This window comes from Danio rerio, chromosome 17 (genome assembly GCF_052040795.2).
Source record: "Danio rerio strain M-AB ecotype USA chromosome 17, GRCz13ab, whole genome shotgun sequence".
NCBI classification, from domain to species: domain Eukaryota; kingdom Metazoa; phylum Chordata; class Actinopteri; order Cypriniformes; family Danionidae; genus Danio; species Danio rerio.
Genome location: NC_141037.1, coordinates 16,857,487 through 16,876,009, shown reverse-complemented (window position 1 = coordinate 16,876,009; position 18,523 = coordinate 16,857,487). Strand labels below are relative to the sequence as shown.

General features: G+C 33.4%; 2 protein-coding genes across 17 annotated transcripts in view; one reads left to right on the top strand and one right to left on the bottom strand.

The window, feature by feature from the left end:
- The window catches only part of bach2a (BACH transcriptional regulator 2a), a 65,823-nt gene extending 63,852 nt beyond the window's left edge, over positions 1-1,971 (bottom strand). For 10 of the 15 annotated variants that reach the window (XR_015513194.1, XR_015513195.1, XR_015513196.1 and 7 more), the window contains exon 1: positions 1,772-1,971. Coding sequence is in view for 1 of the 15 variants with exons in the window: in XM_087290232.1 (XP_087146358.1) it covers positions 1,616-1,646 (31 nt within the window). In the remaining 14 variants the exon portion in view is untranslated. Of the gene's footprint in view, positions 1-1,615; positions 1,697-1,771 lie in introns of all 15 variants that reach the window. The other 5 variants (XR_015513190.1, XR_015513191.1, XR_015513192.1 and 2 more) reach the window with 1 other exon arrangement.
- A 6,885-nt stretch (positions 1,972-8,856) lies between these two features.
- manea (mannosidase, endo-alpha) lies at positions 8,857-17,185 on the top strand. Of its 2 annotated transcripts, NM_001004566.2 has the most exon segments (6): positions 8,876-8,904; positions 10,243-10,281; positions 12,250-12,829; positions 14,553-14,662; positions 15,855-15,931; positions 16,236-17,179. In NM_001004566.2, coding segments are annotated over 4 exon segments (1,317 nt in total). In that variant the 5' UTR covers positions 8,876-8,904; positions 10,243-10,281; positions 12,250-12,336; the 3' UTR covers positions 16,873-17,179.
- The last annotated feature ends 1,338 nt before the right edge of the window (positions 17,186-18,523 follow it).

Here is an 18,523-nt window from a genome sequence, read left to right as displayed (position 1 = left end):
CATTTTTATTGGAATATGATCATTTTTTCAATTGACTTATAATATGTATTAAGCCTGTTTTCTGTTAAAAAAAATAACAATTAGAGTTTTCATATTTTTAATTGGCCATTGTTTTTTTTGATGTTCTTATGTCTATATATTTGCAATATTATTGATATTTTATTTCTATTCTACTTCATCTACATTTGTAATTTTAGTTTTAGTTATTTTACAACAAACTAAAACTAAACACTAAAGAGATGCAAGAATAAAGAGCTTGGCAAATTTTTCATATGCTTACTATAAGGGCTGCACAATATATCATTTTAGCCTCGATATTGCAACGTGAGAGTCCGCAATACTCACTTTACAATGTGGTTGGGATTATAGTTAGCCAGACATTACAATTAACATAGTGGAGTAATATCAGAGTGAAAGATTATTATTTGCATGTGTTTTTAAGACCTGATTGTTAAAATTTAAGCCATTTGGGCATAATAAATTAAATGTTTGAAGCTTTAAATGAATTGTACATTATATAATTATTCACCAAAAATAAAACTATAGTGTTGTTGTTATTATTATTATTATACGGTGATTATTAGATTTCTGCTTCTGAATACTGTTTGACTCCCCAGAAAATCATAAATCATTGTTTATTTGCATCTTTTCTCTGTTGAATTTAACTTTGCTTGTAATTTTTTATGCAAATATGCTCCACTACGTAATCATCCCAATCAATCTAAAATTATAAACTCTTTATAAGCAGTCATCAGGTGAAATTGCATTTATATTGCAATATTGTAGTGAATGAGAATATTGCAATGTCAGTTTTTCCAATATCGTGCAGCCCTACTTACTATATATTTTAAGAAATAACTATTTAATTTAAATAAACATTTTACACATATATTTTTATGATTAATAAATTTTAATAACATATATTTGATTTGTTAAACATTAAGTTACAAGCACATAAAATTTTGATAATATCTTTTTATGACTTGTCTAATAACGATTGTATGAACAATAGTTTTGCAGATTTCTTTTGAGAGGGATCAATACAACAACAAATAACACAGATAGAAGGACAGGTAGGAAGACAAGACTGATAAATAGACTGATAAAGACAAACAGAGAGACAGACAGACAAATAAATGGGTGAATGAATAGATATAGATGGACGGTTTGATAGAGTATGGAAAGAACAGACAGATTGACAGGCAGACGAATGAAAGGGTAAATAGATAGAGATATTGACTGATTGATTGATTGATTGTTTGTTTGTTTGACTAATTGATTGATTGGTTGATTGATTGATTGATCATTAACAAATAGATGAAAATAGATAGACAGACAGACAAATAAATAGGTGGATAGAGATATGGATGAATGGATTGATGGACTATTAACAGATGGATGAAAGAATAGATAGATAGATAGATAGATAGATAGATAGATAGATAGATAGATAGATAGATAGATAGATAGATAGATAGATAGATAGATAGATAAACAGCGGCAGACACAAAAACAGACAGACAAACAGACAGATAAAATTGCAAAAAGTAAAACAAAACTAAAATATCCTGCATGTGCTCTTGCTGAATCACTGTTGTCAGTCAGAGAAGCGTACCTGAAGCGCGCGACCCCGCAGACCCGATCATGTCACAGCGACTCCTCGTCCACACGCGTTGACGTAAGCTTTCTCTCGGTGCTGAGACACGCACCGCAGTCAACTCTTTTACTCTCACGGACACACGCAAAAAAACAAAACAAAACGTTCACTTACCTAAACTTTCAGTTGGTCCTGCACGCTGATCTGCTGGAAGACGCTTTTCACATGGTCTCCTGCTCCTTCTTCTCCTGCTTTTTGGCGCTCTGCAAAACGACTTGTGTTTTCTGTGCAGCGGTAGGAATGAACGCTGGCTCTCCGTCTGCGTTGAGTTTCATCCGCGACCGCGTGCTTTTGCTTTGCTCTTTGCTGATTGTGGCATTTCCAGCACGCGCCTCCTCTAAATTGCTACATTGTTGACATTGGGGCGATGACGTCATGGCGATGCGCCCATAGTAGAGGAGAAGAAAAAAATAGCACGAGCCATTCAGTGGTTGTGGAACATCATTGTGTGCATCTAAATAACAGCTTTCTATACATGTAAATGAATCACCCTCTGAAGTGGCACATACTGTAGTACTGCGGGTGGGAGTATAACACCTTTGGCGTGCTAATGATTTCATTGAGAATGGGGGTTTGACACCTCATGTCGCATTCACTTAAAACCCTGCAGAACACGTTGTTATATATTACATTATGACGTCTTCTAGTTTTTTTTCTAGAATGTTTGAGTGGGTGAAATACGTTTAAAAGACAGCTTGATTGTATTATGGTTTATTCAATTATGTTTTACAGTGCTTATTTTTTTGTTATTTATTTTAATGTACTTAATTTAAACGACACGTATTTAAAAATGCATACATTCAGTCTTAGTCCCTTTTATTAATCCAGGGTCGCCACAGTGGAATGAACCGCCAACTTATCCAGCAAGTTTTTACGCAGCGGATGCCCTTCCAGCCGCAACCCATCTCTGGGAATCATTCACATACACACACACACTCATACACTACGGACAATTTATCCTAACCAATTCACCTGTACCGCATGTCTTTGGACTGTGGAGAAAACCGGAGCACCCGGAGGAAACCACTGCAAAGAGAACATGCAAACTTCACACAGAAACGCCAACTGAGCCGAGGCTTGAACAAGTGACCCAGCGACCTTCTTGCTGTGAGGCGACAGCACTACCTACTGCGCCACTGCTTCGCCTTTTTACTTTATAAAATAATCTAATTTTATTTAATTTTTTATTTATTGATTATTAATAATTTATTTTACCTGTGAATTAATTAAACATTTTATACATATATAAATGTATAAACATGAAGAAACAAGACTGATACACAAACACAAATAAACACACACACACACACACACACACAAATTATCGGGCAATATTTGCTCAACTGCTATTTTTACACGGCTCTGTTTTTTACACTGCATTTCTACCTCAAACACAAACGTTTACATGAACAGTATTTTTTTTATCCGATCCAATATTTGCACAGCATCCATAGTGTACTGGTCGGCTTCACTGTTTCTTGTCCTGTCTTATTTGCACTAAATGTTGCACAAACCGCACTTTGCACTCTCATTCTTATTTTATTTATTTATTTTTTATTTATTAATTAATTTATTTTAGTTGATCTTATTTTATTTCATTCTCTAGATAGTAGTGCACAGTCCTTTATTATGTTGTCAATTTATGTTGTTCGATGTAGCACCTTGGTCCTGGAGGAACATTGTTCCGTTTTACTGTGTACAGCACCGTTTATTGATAAAAATGACTATAAAGCCGACTTCACTTGATATAAATTATTTTAAATCCTACATTATTAATATTTAAAAGCAAGACATCTTAACAGATCTGGATTTTGTGTTGAGCACATGCACCCAGTCACTCAGTCTATTTGAATGTGTAATCCTTATCATCTACGTAACAACCTGAATTTATTTTTATTTTATTTATATAAAATTGTAACAGTGGCCTAAATTGACGCTGACTAATTTACCCTCCTCATATACCCCCACACTCTCTACTTAGGCCCACACAGAATCTGCATGCACAGAAATCCACAGATTAACAACCCATCATTGAGTCTATTTATATACTTGTGTAAATGTGTTTAAATATATATTTATTCAGTTTTAAAAACATTTTCAGTAATATTATTGACTAATATGAAAATGTTCATATGATTTATTTACATTACAGTTTAGTAAAGTAATATTTTCTGTCTTTTAGTAGATATATTGTATGAGGGACTTGCTAGTCCACTAGTAAGTGGATCAAATTGGATTTGCATTGTAGATATTAAATAAAAGTTGCTTATTTTTATTTAATAAATTAAGTTTTTAATTACAATACTCCCAAAAGTCCTTCCACATAAATCTGCAGATTTTTTTTTTTTACAAAAATAGCAAAAAATGTTCACAAATTCTGTCTTATACTCCCTATTATCACTGCACTATTTAATATTTGTACATTTAAAATTGTACATAACAACTTTGTTGCACTATTTCATCATATGTAATTATGTTCATATCAATCTGCCTACTTCTGATTATTAATATACATATATTTATTAATTGTAAATCTATGTTAATAGCTAATACACATGTTCATAGTACATCCATCTGTAAATATTACCCATCGTTTTCTATAATTGCATTTCATAACTTATACAGCTGCTGCTATTGCATTCCTGGTTAGACCTAAACTGCATTTTGCTGCTTTATACTTGAGCATGTACATGTCTAATGACAATAATGTTGAATCTAATCTAATCTAAATTGCATGTTGAATGTTTAAAGGCCTAATAAATGAAGGACCACATGCCCTCAATGGGAACAAAACTGAATAAAATATAATCAGTAATGTCTAATAGCCTTTAAATTAATAATACTATATATTTAAAGAAAGCACAATTGCAACAGTAGGCTCTACGGTAACAACAACGCAAAAAAATAAAAATTGTGCAACCTTCTAAACCAGGTTATCCATACATTAAAAACAGATCCAATTTTACAGTGGCTGTATGTATATTTAGATTAGTGCCAGGCCAGAGTAAGCATACCAGCGCTTAATCTCACTGTACCCCAAAGGAGCTGGCAAGCAGTTATATGAATTATCGGGTTGTCACAGACGGCTCTTGCTTCTCCTTTGATTCTGATCCAAACAAGCCATAATTTCACTGTTAGGCTCAAAAATAACTGTGACAGATTCTCAAAGGCGCAGAGTGGCACTGACATCAAAGTCGTCCTTATCGTGCAAAATGGAGACCTTAAGATGCAATAAAAATGCCTCCGCTTTGCATCCATCCTCACAAAGCAGCAGTGCAGCCAGTGCACTTTGGAAATGACTGCTTTTCAGGTTTGTTTGAGTCACTGGAGACCTGAGGATTGACTGTGATCCCTAAAGTGTATGAATGACACCCAATACATTGGAATTTTTACGTTTTTAAGTAGAACAGAACAAACAATCAACATTGTCTCAGAATATACACACTTTGCAAGTAAATATAATATGAATTGCCATAGATGTGGGTTCAGCTGTTGGAGATGCAAAATTTAATGTTAGAGGATGTAATTATCAAAAGGTCCTATAAGGTAGTGTGCCAGTCAGGTTTCATGAGGGATGATGGATTTGGATTGAGCCTGTTTCAGGTCTAAGTATTCGAGAAAGTGTTATCAGGTAGCAAAGATTTTTCTGTTAGAATTAGATCTCATATATCGGAGCCTTTCCAAATGAATGACAGAGGCCATATCTGTTAACAAGACTCGAAAAGAAGAAAAGGAAAAGAGGTAAAGGAGATTTCCGGTGTTTTAGTACCGTGTTTATGCCTAGTCAGGGCTTGTTGAAGATGTTTTGGAAGGGTGAGGGAGAGAAACAGCAAAAGCAGCAAGCTCTGTGTCCGGTAAGAGAGAAAGGTTATAGGCCTTGAGTATAAATCAAAATTGTTTGTCTAAAAACCGAACAAATTCGGGCAAAATCAAAATGCATGAGCTGTGGTTTCCTCTGTAATCTTACATTTATCACACATAGGTGAAATATAAGAACATTTTTTGTGTAATTTGGTTTTGGTATATGGCGGTTCATTCACTGTGGTGACCCCTGATTAATAAAGGGACTAAGCCGAAAAGCAAATAAATGAATGGTTTTGGTACAGGGTAGATGATGAACGACTTGTATAAATTGGTGGCTACTGTTTATTGAACAGGACTGTACTGCTATCAGGCAGGTATCCCATAGTTTATGCTGGATTTTTAAAGCAAAAATTGTCTAAAAGTGGCTGTGGCTTTAATACAATCTACATAGTAAAAGAGTTATAGAAATAAAGATGAATTAAATTTAATTCTGTGTACACTTACTTATATTTATCACTTTTGAAGTTTGGAAACCTGTAACCATTGACTTCCATAGTAGAAAAAACAAATACTATGGAAGTCAGGTTTCCAACATTCTTCATAATATCTTATTTTGTGTTTAAAAGAACTGCAGTCAGGCAGTTATCCCATAGTTTACGCTGGAAAGCAGAAATTGTCTAAAAGTTGTTGTGGCTTTACTTTAATTCAAATTTCAGCAGTGACCTTTATATTACACTGAAATGAACTGAACTTAACTCTGAAAACTGGACTGAAGCAGTTTCAATTTAATAGAACTTACATGTTAAGCTGCTTTAAAACAATCTACATAGTAAAATAATTATAGAAATAAAGATAAATTAAATTTAATTCTGTGTACACTTACTTATATTTATCACCACTGACTTGTTCCAAACTAGTTTGAGGTTGAACATGAAAGGAGATATTTAGAAGAAGGTTGGAAATCTGTAACCATTGACTTCCATAGTAGAAAAAACACATATTATGGAAGTCAGGTTTCCAACATTCTTCATAATATCTTCTTTTCCGTTAAACAGAACAATAAAAAAGGGAAGGATGAGTAAACGACAATAGATCTTATATTTTCTGATTGTACATACTCCCAAAAATAAAGTTGCAAGAGCTGTCACTGGGGTGGTACCTTTTCAAAAAGTGCACATTTGTAACTAACAAGTCCACATTAATACCTCAAGGGTAATTAATAATACCTAAAAAGTTCAAAAATGTAGATTTTGGAATATTTAGGTATATAATATAATAGGTATATAATATATACCTTTGTGGTACCAATATGTACATTTCAAAAAGGTACCACCACCCCAGTGACAGCTCTTGCACCTTTATTTCTGAGGGTTCAGAGACTATTGCTTTAATGCCTTGTTTTACTGATGCAAAATATGAAAGAAAGGTTTGCGCTGATGTATTCGCGTGTTACGATATTATCAATGTTCTGAATAGACACTGGTCTAATTCAGGCTTGTAGTTATTATTGACAGATTCTGTAATTCCAACCCAATGCATTTTAATGCAACAGCACCCCGCTATGGCTGAGATTGAAAATGCAATTGGTTAAAAATATAAAAACCAAACAGTATTTGTGCTGGTTGTAATATAAACAACACAGTGCATGTACATAGGGTATAAAAACAATTATTACCATGCTTCCCCAGCTGATCGATAACATTATAATTACTTTTGTATTAACGTCCAGACTATAGATGAATAACATAAGTAAAGTTTAGTGCAGTGATGTCCAAACTAGGGCCCGTGGGCAAAAGTTGGCTCCTGGTAACCGTTGATTTGGCCTGCCATCCCATCTGAGAAGAAAGAAAAAAGGATGGGGATTGTCATTTCAAAGTTAACTTAACCTTTTATCGTTTGTTTTATTGTTAAGCTACAAAAAAAAGCTAACTGAAATTAAATGTTTCAGTTTAAATGCTGTAATTTAGTTTAAATGTGCACACATGTGGTGAATAAAACAAGGCAGATTCTGCTTGTTATAAATGTGATTGTTTGATTTTATTGCAATAAGTTATAACGTAAAAGGTTATACTGCATTAGTTAATATGATTAAAAGTAATGTTTTCTCTGTTAATTTTTGAATATTAGGAAATAAATTAGGAAATTACCCATGGCAGGTAACGAAAAATAGTTTGGTATATTTATCTTCGACCCACTGCTCTCAAATATATTTGGTTTTTGGCCCTTTATACGAAAACGTTTGGACACCACTGGTTTAGTGTTATGGAGGACGAAACCTGCAAAAACAATAAATAAATAAATATGTAAAAATAAGTAAATGAGTAAATAAATCTATAAATTCCTGCATAAATAAAAAAAATTCATTAAATGCAAATAAATAATTAAATGTGTATAAAAATCCTGCATAAATAAATATATAAATAATTTACGTTTATTTACTTTATTAAATTTAAATAAAGAATAAACATTTGAAAGGGGGGAAAAAAAATCAACTTTCAGTTTAGCATTTTCTTATTCCCCCAACATTCTTGTATTTATATAATTATTTACCATGCAGGAGTTTGTGGATTCTTATATACATTTATTTAATTATTTGCATATTTATTAATTAAATTTTTATAATTTTTCCTTTATTTATGTATTTGCGTTTTTATTTATTGTTTTGCAGGTTTCATCCTGAAATGGAGATTTATGGCTCAGTGCAGGAGACAAAAAAAATTTTAAGAAAACAATCAGCCTTTAAAAATGTGCATTGCAACTGAAATACAGACACAAATTGATAACAAGCGACAAATAAAAGTGGTAAACACATAAAAGTGTAGGATATTTTATTATTTTTTGTTTAATTCTCCTTACAGTCAATTGAAAAACCTTCTATAAAACCCTTTATGAAAAGCCAAGCCTAAAAATCTTAATATTGTGCATGGAAAAAAGCTTTGCCTGCTGTGTATTGCCTTAATAAATATGCGAAATGCAAAATATAGCTATATTCCGTTACAATGCTATACTAATAAAATCTAAACAAAATTATATTAAGTGCACTTCTTTATTTTCACCACGTAAGAAAGGAAATTTGAACTAGTTGATCTCCAAACTGCAACAGGCAATAAATAAATGAGACGATGGTTTACTATCAGATGGCGTCTGACAGCTGTCATGTAGGGTTGCTTTTCACCGCTTTGGAGAAGGCTGGCCTCATGAATATTAATCAGCCTTTGTGATTGGGCTTTGGCCAAGTGACGTCCTGAGTTTAGCCTTCTCCATAGTGCGACCATAGATTACGACGCACCCAGTCTCTTCCAGTCCAGTAGAGAGCAGTAAAACTCACCCCTATTTACAGTGCACGAGAGAAGAAAATACTGTACACTGATACTTCCGCATTAGATTAAAGTGTCAGATAAATTCTGTACATAAGAGGAGACGCTAGCTGTCTGTCAACTTAGGTACTGTATGACGACGCATTTTAGTAATAATAAGTAATAATGTGATAATAAGCTGATTGTTTGCTTTTATGCTTACTTGCACAAGTGTTACTGTCAAATATGTATAGTCATATACTTGTTTTGTGGGATTTTGTGTTCAGCTGCTGTCGTTTCTGGTCTATTATGAGTTATTTATACTTGTAAATACGTGTTGATGTAAAAAAATAAACATACAGTCATAATGATTTCTGAAGGAGCAAAGCTAAACACTAATGATGCAGGCAATTGTATAACATCATAGATAAAACAGTTATTTTATATTAAAATGCTCTTTTACATTATTTCTAATTTTATTGTATTTTTGTTTAAAGTAGATAAAATATACAGTGTAAATAGATTCTTAATGTTTCAATTTTCAGCATACTAAAACCACCTTAAGTATGTTTTAATGAACACAAGGAAATTCACAAATGATTGACCTATAAATAGATTTAAAATATAATTATATTGCTGTTTCATCCCACTATATGTGTGTTGCATAAAAAGAAGCGCAGATTAAAAGGTTAATGATTAGCATTGTCAAAATAAGTTGTGCAATAAAATAAACAAGCTGCCTTGAGATGACCTACTTCACAGATTTAGTCTTTGCTGTTATTTTTAATTTAATGTAGTAATGTAATAATAAGCTGATCGTTTGCTTTTATGCTTACTTGCATGTGTTACTGTCAAATATGCATAGTCATATACTTGTTTTGTGGGATTTTGTGTTCAGCTGCTGTCGTTTCTGGTCTATTATGAGTTATTTATACGTGTAAATACGTGTTGATGTAAAAAAAAATAAACATACAGTCATTTAATGACTTCTGAAGGAACAAAACTAAACACTAATGATGCAGGCTATTGTATAACATCATAGATAAAACATTACAATACTATTTTACAATTGATTTTATTGTATTTTGATTCGATTAGATATAGTAGGCAGTGTAAATACTGTAGATTCTTATTATTTCAATGTAATTTATTTCAATGCTCAACAGCATACTAAAACCACCAGTTTTTCAATGAATTCAAGGAAATTCACAAATGCTTGACTTATAAATAGATTAAAAACATATTAACATTGCCCTTTCATCCCAATATGTGTCTTTGTTGTATAAATAGAATCGCAGATTAAAAGGTTAAAGAATAGCACAGTCAAAATAAGTTGTGCAATACAGTAAACAAGCTGCCTTGAGGTAACCTACGTCACAGATTTAGACTTTGCTGTTATTTTTAATTTAATGTAAAACAATAATACGATAATAAACTTAGAAAAATGATGAAATATTTAATTGCACAAACCTTTTCCCTTTACAGCTATCCAACAGTTCCTGAGGATGAAGAAAGAACCTTGAGGTGAGGAGAACAAAATAATGTACAGCGATGCTTCTGCTTTAGATTGAAGTGTTAGAAAAATATCTCTATTTATCGTTACTGTTCTGTCATTCATTCATTTTCCTTCGAATAAGTCCCTTTATTCATCTGGGGTCGCCACAGCGGAATGAACTGCCAACTTTTCCAGCATATGTTTACACAAAATTATTTAGACGAAATTCAGATAGAGGGCAGGAAGTGTTTCTTCCACATAGGAATCGCTATCAGAACATCAAATTGTTTATGTTTTATGTTGTTTGTAAGTGTTTAAATCAGCCAATATAAGAAATGCCGAACAGCTTTTATAGATTTCCAAAAGTTTTTGCTCATAAAGTGGAGAAAAAGCAAGAAACTGACTGAAAAACGGATGAAAAGGCGGCATGAAATAAACAATTTTTCAATACATCCATGTGTACAATTTACCAATAAAGATTATATACAGGCCTAGCTATGTGTATATATATATATGTTAATGTGTTATATAATAATCAGATACAAACACCACCACACTTATACAAAGTCCAGGAGAATACAAATTACATACTCTGCCATATAATCGCTGTAATGAAATCTCCGTCTTGTTTTGCAATAATCCAAGTCTTTATTGCCGTTTCGGCAGAATAAACAACTGTAACATGAACATCTAGATGCGCAGCAGTGGTGAATGTTTGTTGATGGTAAGTTCATTGACAGAACGACAAAGAGACAAACAAAACTAGACGGTAATTATTGTGGAACTCTTTCCCACCCTTTACAAATGTAAATAAATAAAAACGTAGACTATGCATCCACACTTTTGTATGCTTTCATCTGTTATTTTGTGATGTCTGGAAGATATCCGCATGGGGAAAAACTATAGTAATTTATAATAAACATGTTTTTGAACCACATAGTAAAGTGTATAACTCTTTGTTAATGAATGCTACAGAATACTGTAAAGATAGTGTAAACTGTGGTGCATTGTGATTATATTATATTGTTAAAAAAACTGAAGCCTATTGAATAATTTGTTTATTTCTACAATTGTGTCGTACCACAGCAACAATACACAGGGTTCATACGGTCATGGAATTTTGACATGGCATTTTCCAGGCCTGAAAAAGTTTTGGAAAAACAGAAAGCCCCACAAAGTTTTGGAAAAATCATGAAAATTTGTTTAAAAAATATCTGTAAATTTGACAATACATTAGTTGTCTTTACTTCTTTTCTGTCTTTGGCCAAAAACATGGTCTGACATTATGAATACTGTGCAAGTAAGCAAGCAAGCAAGCAAGCATGCATGCATTCATTTATTCATTCATTCATTAATTCATTCATTCATTTTCTTTTGGCTTATCCTCAATTTCAGAGGTGCCACAGCAGGAATGAACTGCCATGTAATAAATTTTACATACAATAGATATATCAAATAAAATCAAACTAAATAGATTTGTTTTGTGTTTTATGATATGCTGTAATAAATTTGAACATGCATTGTCTTATTATTTACAATGTATATGTATAGACATTGCATGAAAGATTAGGTCATGTAATTTACTTGAAAGTCCTGGTTAAGTCATGGAAAAATCATGAAATTTTAGTAGTAAAAATGTGTATGAACCCTGAATAGAATTAATTCGACAGTTTAATTCAAGTAGTTATCTATAGTATGCTTCCAAACACTAGTATTTATTATAGTATTTTTCATTTAACGTAATAGCTTATAGAGTATCTATAACCTCGAAGACAGGCAAACATATTTTAGTTCAGCAGAAAACTCTGTCCTCTTTATGATATAAAGAACAAATGTGCTTATTTTCTGTTTGTATCTCCTTTGAAATATAGTTTAAATCGCGTAAATACACTTTTCTCTGTCTCCCATTCAGTTTTTTACTTCCTACCCTCCATCTGAATTTCACTCGTCACCAGAACCATGTGATTGTAAACAACCTTTTATTTTTATTTTTACAGCTATCCAGCGGTTACCTAAAGATGATCACATCTGTTCCATCTCCTGAAGATCTTGGCTGGAATGGACTGTAACCGTCCACCAGAGTAATGGCACGGTTTCGGCGGAAATCATGTTGTGCAGTCATCGTTTTAGCCTTAGCTGTGTTCATTATAACAGTCATCCTTAAGTCTCTAAGCCCTGAAGATAACATTTCCGGCAGCCATTTTGCAGTAAAACTTATTCCCTTTCCAAAAGAAAACACCAACCTCATTTTATCCCCCAAACCCGTGCTGATGATACCATTAGAAAAGCCTGAGAAAATGGAGAATGAATTGCAAGATTTCCCTGAACCAAATTACAATGTGCACGCTTTCTACTACGTCTGGTATGGAAGCCCTCAGTTTGATGGAAAGTACGTCCACTGGGATCATCCACTTTTACCACATTGGGACCCCAAAGTGGCCTCAAGTTATTCAACGGGACGACACCAACCTCCTGAGGACATCGGGGCAAATTTCTACCCTGCGTTGGGTCCGTACAGCTCCAGAGATCCAGCGGTTTTAGAGGAACACATGAGACAGCTGAGAATGGCTGCTGTTGGTGAGGAAATGTATTTAAGCAAATGTATATTATACAGTTAAAGTCAAAATAATTCGCCCTTCTGTGACTTTTGTTTTCTTTTTTAAATATTTTTCAAATGATGTTTAACAGAGCAAGGAAATTTTTGATAATATTTTTTCTTCTGGAGAAAGTCTTATTTGTTTTATTTCGGCTAGAATAAAAGCAGTATTCAATTTTTTAAAACTCATTTTAAGGTCAATATTATTAGCCCTCTTAAGCCTGGTTTATACTCGACTTGTCCACTAGTTCACTTAAGTGTATGCGGCAAATGTGACGTCATAACTGTGTTTTCGGGGGTATGCTTTGGGTGTGCACGTCTTGATTTCGGCTGGCGTAGTGCATGGGTTTTTTGAGATGAGCGCATAGTTTGTGTGCGTGGCGCCGCGTTTCATTTAATTGAAATATGAAACACTTTGAAGAGATTATGACTGTACAGACACCTTTATGATCTGTGATTATAAAGAACCAGATGATCAATAATTCTTGGCTAGAAATTGCAACAGACATGGGAAAGGAGTAAAGTTTTTGTTAAAAAAGTTTGGAAAAACCTGAGAGAAAAGTTTGTTAAAGCCAAAAGAGACCATGACAAAAATGGAGACCCGAGTACACAATTACAGAAATGTTTTTCCACCAGTCACAGGTTTTATACTGATGTAAATGTCACAATTTTGGATTTAAAATAATTTAATAGTTACAAAACTATAATTAAAGAATTTACAATATACTGGTGCCCTCTTTTTCTAGGCTTTATTGTTGATAATGGTCAGGAATGTTGGACCATCATTGCCTTTTTAGCATAAGTAAAGGACAGAAACTAGCCAGACAGTAATGTATTAATTGTGGAGAGGGCTAAGTCTAAAAAGAGGTCAGTATTTTTTATTAAGTGTACTTTTTTGCTTGTATTCTTGACATAGTAATATATATATATTTGTAGAGCAGCCCATGTTCTGTTTTCATCAATATTTTAATTAATTTAATAGGTAAAACTGTTCAAGATATGAACAAAAGCAAGTGATGCATCAAAGTTTGATTTAAGAAAATTTTGAGTGGTTATAAAAAACCTTTATAATCATTAAAATAGTTGTAAAAAATAATAAAAATAATTAGTTTAAAAACATTGAATGATATTAATGATATGACGTAGTACCGGAAACTAAATCCAGCTTTAAGCTATTTTTTTCCTATCGTCTACAAAACAAACCATGAGTATACAATGACTTGCCCAATTAACCTAATTAAGCCTTTAAATTTCACTTTAAGCTTAATACTAGTATCTTGAAAAATATCTGGTAAAATATTGTGTACTGCCATCTAGACATGGGCTGGCAAAAGTTTGTGACGGTATATTAACCTATTAACCACAAAAATATTGTGGTATCACGGTATTGTGTTTATGTAACCCCGCCGGTCTTACGCCACCCAACCCGTTCTGAGCTAGGATCGATCCGGCGTCCCTCCACATGGGAGTCGGTTGCTCTAACAAGGAGGCTAAAGACCATGGCCTCTAGTGTCTGTCCCTAGAGCACCTTTAGAGGTCAGAGGAGTGAGGTTTACCTGCACAGCACACACAAGCTGGCCTCCGTTACACTCACCCCCTAAACCTCACTCCCATCCGGGTCACGGCACCAATGTAACCCCGCCGGTCTTGTCTGTATTTTATTCTTTAAATATGTTTAGTCATCATTTGTTTTGCTTATTTCAGGTGTTCTAGCAGTTTCGTGGTATCCACGTAGTATGAAGGATGACAATGGAGAAGAAATTGATAGCTTGCTGCCTTTGATTTTGGATGCAGCTGACAAAAATCAGTTGAAGGTGTTGTACAATTTATATGTTTTTAAAAATGTAATATGTATAAATAAATATGTTTAAATTGAATATGTATGAATGGAATTAGTATGGCTGTGTTGTTTTAGTTAACTAATACTCAAATCTTTTTAAAGGTTATTTTAACTATAAAAATAAGCTAAAATAAAAATAATATTGAAAAATTAACTTTATCTGAATTATAATGCAATTCATAGAAATATAACTTGAATTTTATATTTTTAAATATTTTATAAACTTTGTCAGCTAGCTGACAAGGAAATTGTAAATTAGTCCATATTTTAATTAGATTTACCTTAAAATATAGCTAAAACTAAAACTAAATTTATTTCTTGTTACTTAAGTTAACTGAAATAAAATAGAATATATACAATTGTTTAGTTTTATATTAACTTCTTGCAATATAAATATCTCATTATAATTTAGTTTACCCTCATTTATTAAAATAATAAAGCAGTAAATTATTTGGGCGACACGGTGGCTCAGTGGTTAGCACTGTCATCTCACAGCAGGAAGATAGCTGGTTTTAGCCTCGGCTGGGTCAGTTGGCATTTCTGTTTGGAGTTTGCATGTTCTCCGTGTTCACGTGGGTTTCTTCCGGGTGCTCCGGTTTCTCCCACAGTCCAAAGACATGCGGTACAGGTGCATTGAATAAGCTAAACTGGCCATAGTGTACTCTATGTGTGTGAATGAGTGTCTATGGTTGTCTTTCCTTACTGGGTTGCAGCTGGAAGGGGATCCGGTGCGTAAAACATATGCTGGATCAGTTGGCAGTTTATTCCACAGTGGCAACCCCTGATGAATAAAGAGACTAAGCTGAAAAGAAAATAAATAAATAAAACTAGAACATATAAAAATTAATTTAGTTTAACTTGATTTATTCAAATGTTAAAACAATAAATTATTTTCAAAATTATTAATTTATTTATTAAGAAAACTATTTAAAGATCCTTCAATAATACAGAACTACTTAAACTTTGATTACAAAATTTTAAGATACCAAATTAAAATATAATACAGTAATAAAATGTAATTTTTTTTTCCTCAACATTTTATAAATAACAATTTTCCCATTTCTTTTGTAATTGTTTATACAACAACTTTTTTTCTGTGTCATTATTTGGTTGAAATTCATAGGTGTTTTGGTGTCCTATATAAACTATTTGTTCCTCCATGACAGGTTGTGTTTCATATTGAACCATACAAAGGACGAGACGATGCAAATATGCGTGAAAATATTCAGTATATTGTGGATCGGTATGTTTAATCCATTTTATTAAGCTCTCACTATTTATCTACTTCATACAAGTGTACAAATACAAATAATACTCAGATTTGTAATGTTAGACAAGCCTGTTCAAGATCAAGAATAAAATACTTTGCCTATAATTTTCTAAATATACTAATAAATCATTAACAAACTCTTGTTTTTTTATTTATAATTTAGGAAATTAATCTCTAATTATTCTCTAGCTAATCTAAATCATCTGTAGCTACTTTAACAGAAACACATGATCAATACACATTTTATTTAATATCCCTTATTCTCTTTTTATACTAGCTATGGAAACCATCCTGCTTTTTATAAATACAAAACAAGCACAGGCAAACTTCTTCCTCTCTACTACATATACGACTCCTACTTACAGACTCCTGATGTTTGGGCACAACTGCTAAAGCCGAACGGCATATCGACCGTCAGAAACACACCATATGACGGCATCTTCATCGCCCTTCTTGTGGAAGAAAGACACAAGAAGGACATCCTGACTGCAGGATTTGATGGACTTTACACTTATTTTGCAACCAACGGCTTTACATACGGCTCTTCACATCATAACTGGAGAACCATCAAAACCTTCTGCGACTATAATGACTTGGTGTTTATTCCAAGCGTAGGGCCAGGTTATATCGATACTAGTATCCGGCCCTGGAATGCACAGAATACAAGAAACCGCATTAACGGAAAATATTATGAAACCGCTTTTAATGCTGCAGTGGATGCGAGACCACAGATCATCTCCATAACGTCATTCAATGAATGGCATGAAGGAACGCAGATTGAAAAGGCCATCCCTAAAACATGGGGTAAAACCGTGTATCTTGACTACCTGCCACATAAACCCACCGTTTACCTGGAGATAACGCAAAGGTGGGCTAGAAAGTTTAGCGACGAGCAGAAGAAGTGGCTGGAGTAGTTTTATTGGTCATCCTGGAAAAACAACTGTTGGGGCTTGTTTTAATCTGATTTATTGTAGGTTTTGGGTGTTTTTTGTTTTACTTACATGCCTTTTACTACTGTATATGACAATCTTACTTGAATGAACTTTTAAAACGCTATTAATGATGATATATTCTGGCTGGATGCTGTAAATATAACAAATCCTGCTTTATGCTAGGTGTTTTTAAGTATGCTATAATTAAAATATGTAAAGTATGTTTACTTTTAAGCTGTGAGTCAATTTCCCATCAAGTTTTTTTATTAAATAATAAAAAAATTGACATTCAAAACTGTGTTTCTGTTTATAAAACACTCACATCTCACATTTTTTATTAATAACAGCAATTCTTTTTTGTTTACAATGTGTTCCCCACTCCAAGTATACTATTACTTTAAATTTCAATGTGCATTAAAGGGCACCTATGATGAAAATCTTCTTTTGTAAGCTGTTTGGACCGAACTGTGCGCAGGTATAAAGTGTCCACAGTCATATTTAACACAATGCATCTCTTTTTTTAATTTCCTAACATTAAAATAGGATCCAAATCCTTCCCATTTTGAGGCTGACCACAAGGTCACGTTGGAGTGCGGTTTCCCCACCCACCGAATTGATCGACACTCGCATATTAACATGTCTTCATAGTAACGCATATAATCATATCAACAAGACAGGACGTGTGTAAAGCAACAGGGATTAAAAGATCTGTTCAGCTCTCTGTTTTATAACAGTGCATGTTTGTAATGAATAACGGCGATATTACTGTCTTTATCACCACAGCCGCATCAGTCCCCGCGTTCAATCCCGGTTTGTGGACGTTAAGTCAGGTTTATTTTGTACATGAACATAACGGATATCCATACAGCAGTGAATATTAACGTGTATCCTGTCACATGAGTTATGCAAAAACAGTGTAAGGTTAAACATGCGAACTTGTGTTTGTGTTTGTGCATGAACTATGTTATGACATTGTGTGTGACTCATCGTTGCAGAATACTTGAATTAAGTCCACAACAAATACATCAAATAATCATTGGGAAAGTTCTAACTGTAGCATTTTTTCCGAATGTTACATGAGATCTGCCTCCTTTATGTCTGTCACTGTGATGTTTATCTGACGGAGACAAGACAGGACGTGTGTCCTTTGGATGAAAGCGTCTGCTAAATGACTAAATGTAAATGTAAATGTAAATGAGACACACTGACAGACAAGTGGGAATGGTGGGCGGAGAGACCTAGCATTAAAGGCACAGGCAACAAAAACAGCTACAATGTGTTAAGAGCAGAAAATTCATCATTCTGAAAGGTATAATAAATAATCTGATAGGTGTTTTGAGCTGAAACTTTGCACATTCTGGAGACACATACGACTTATCTTAAATCTTGAAAAAGGGGTAAATAAGTGCCTTTTAAAAAAACCTGACATAAAGTATGACCAAAATAATTGTCTGTCATTGTCCTGGTATCAAAATGAAACGATTTCATTAAATGAACAATAAATAATTTCAATTTAAATTTGTGGTGGAGCTCAGTATAGACATGCTACTTAAATATGAGCATCAGAATGGGGAAGAAAGGCGATGATTGCTGGTGCCAGATGAGCTTAACAGAGTATTTTCAAAACTTTCAT

Excerpts from the sequence above, each read along its gene's own strand:
- manea (XM_087288956.1), top strand. The coding sequence starts at position 12,337 with ATGGCACGGTTTCGGCGGAAATCATGTTGTGCAGTCATCGTTTTAGCC. Across the intron at positions 14,663-15,854 it reads CTGACAAAAATCAGTTGAAG|GTTGTGTTTCATATTGAACC; the intron begins GTGTTGTACAAT and ends CCTCCATGACAG. Across the intron at positions 15,932-16,235 it reads ATTCAGTATATTGTGGATCG|CTATGGAAACCATCCTGCTT; the intron begins GTATGTTTAATC and ends TTTTTATACTAG.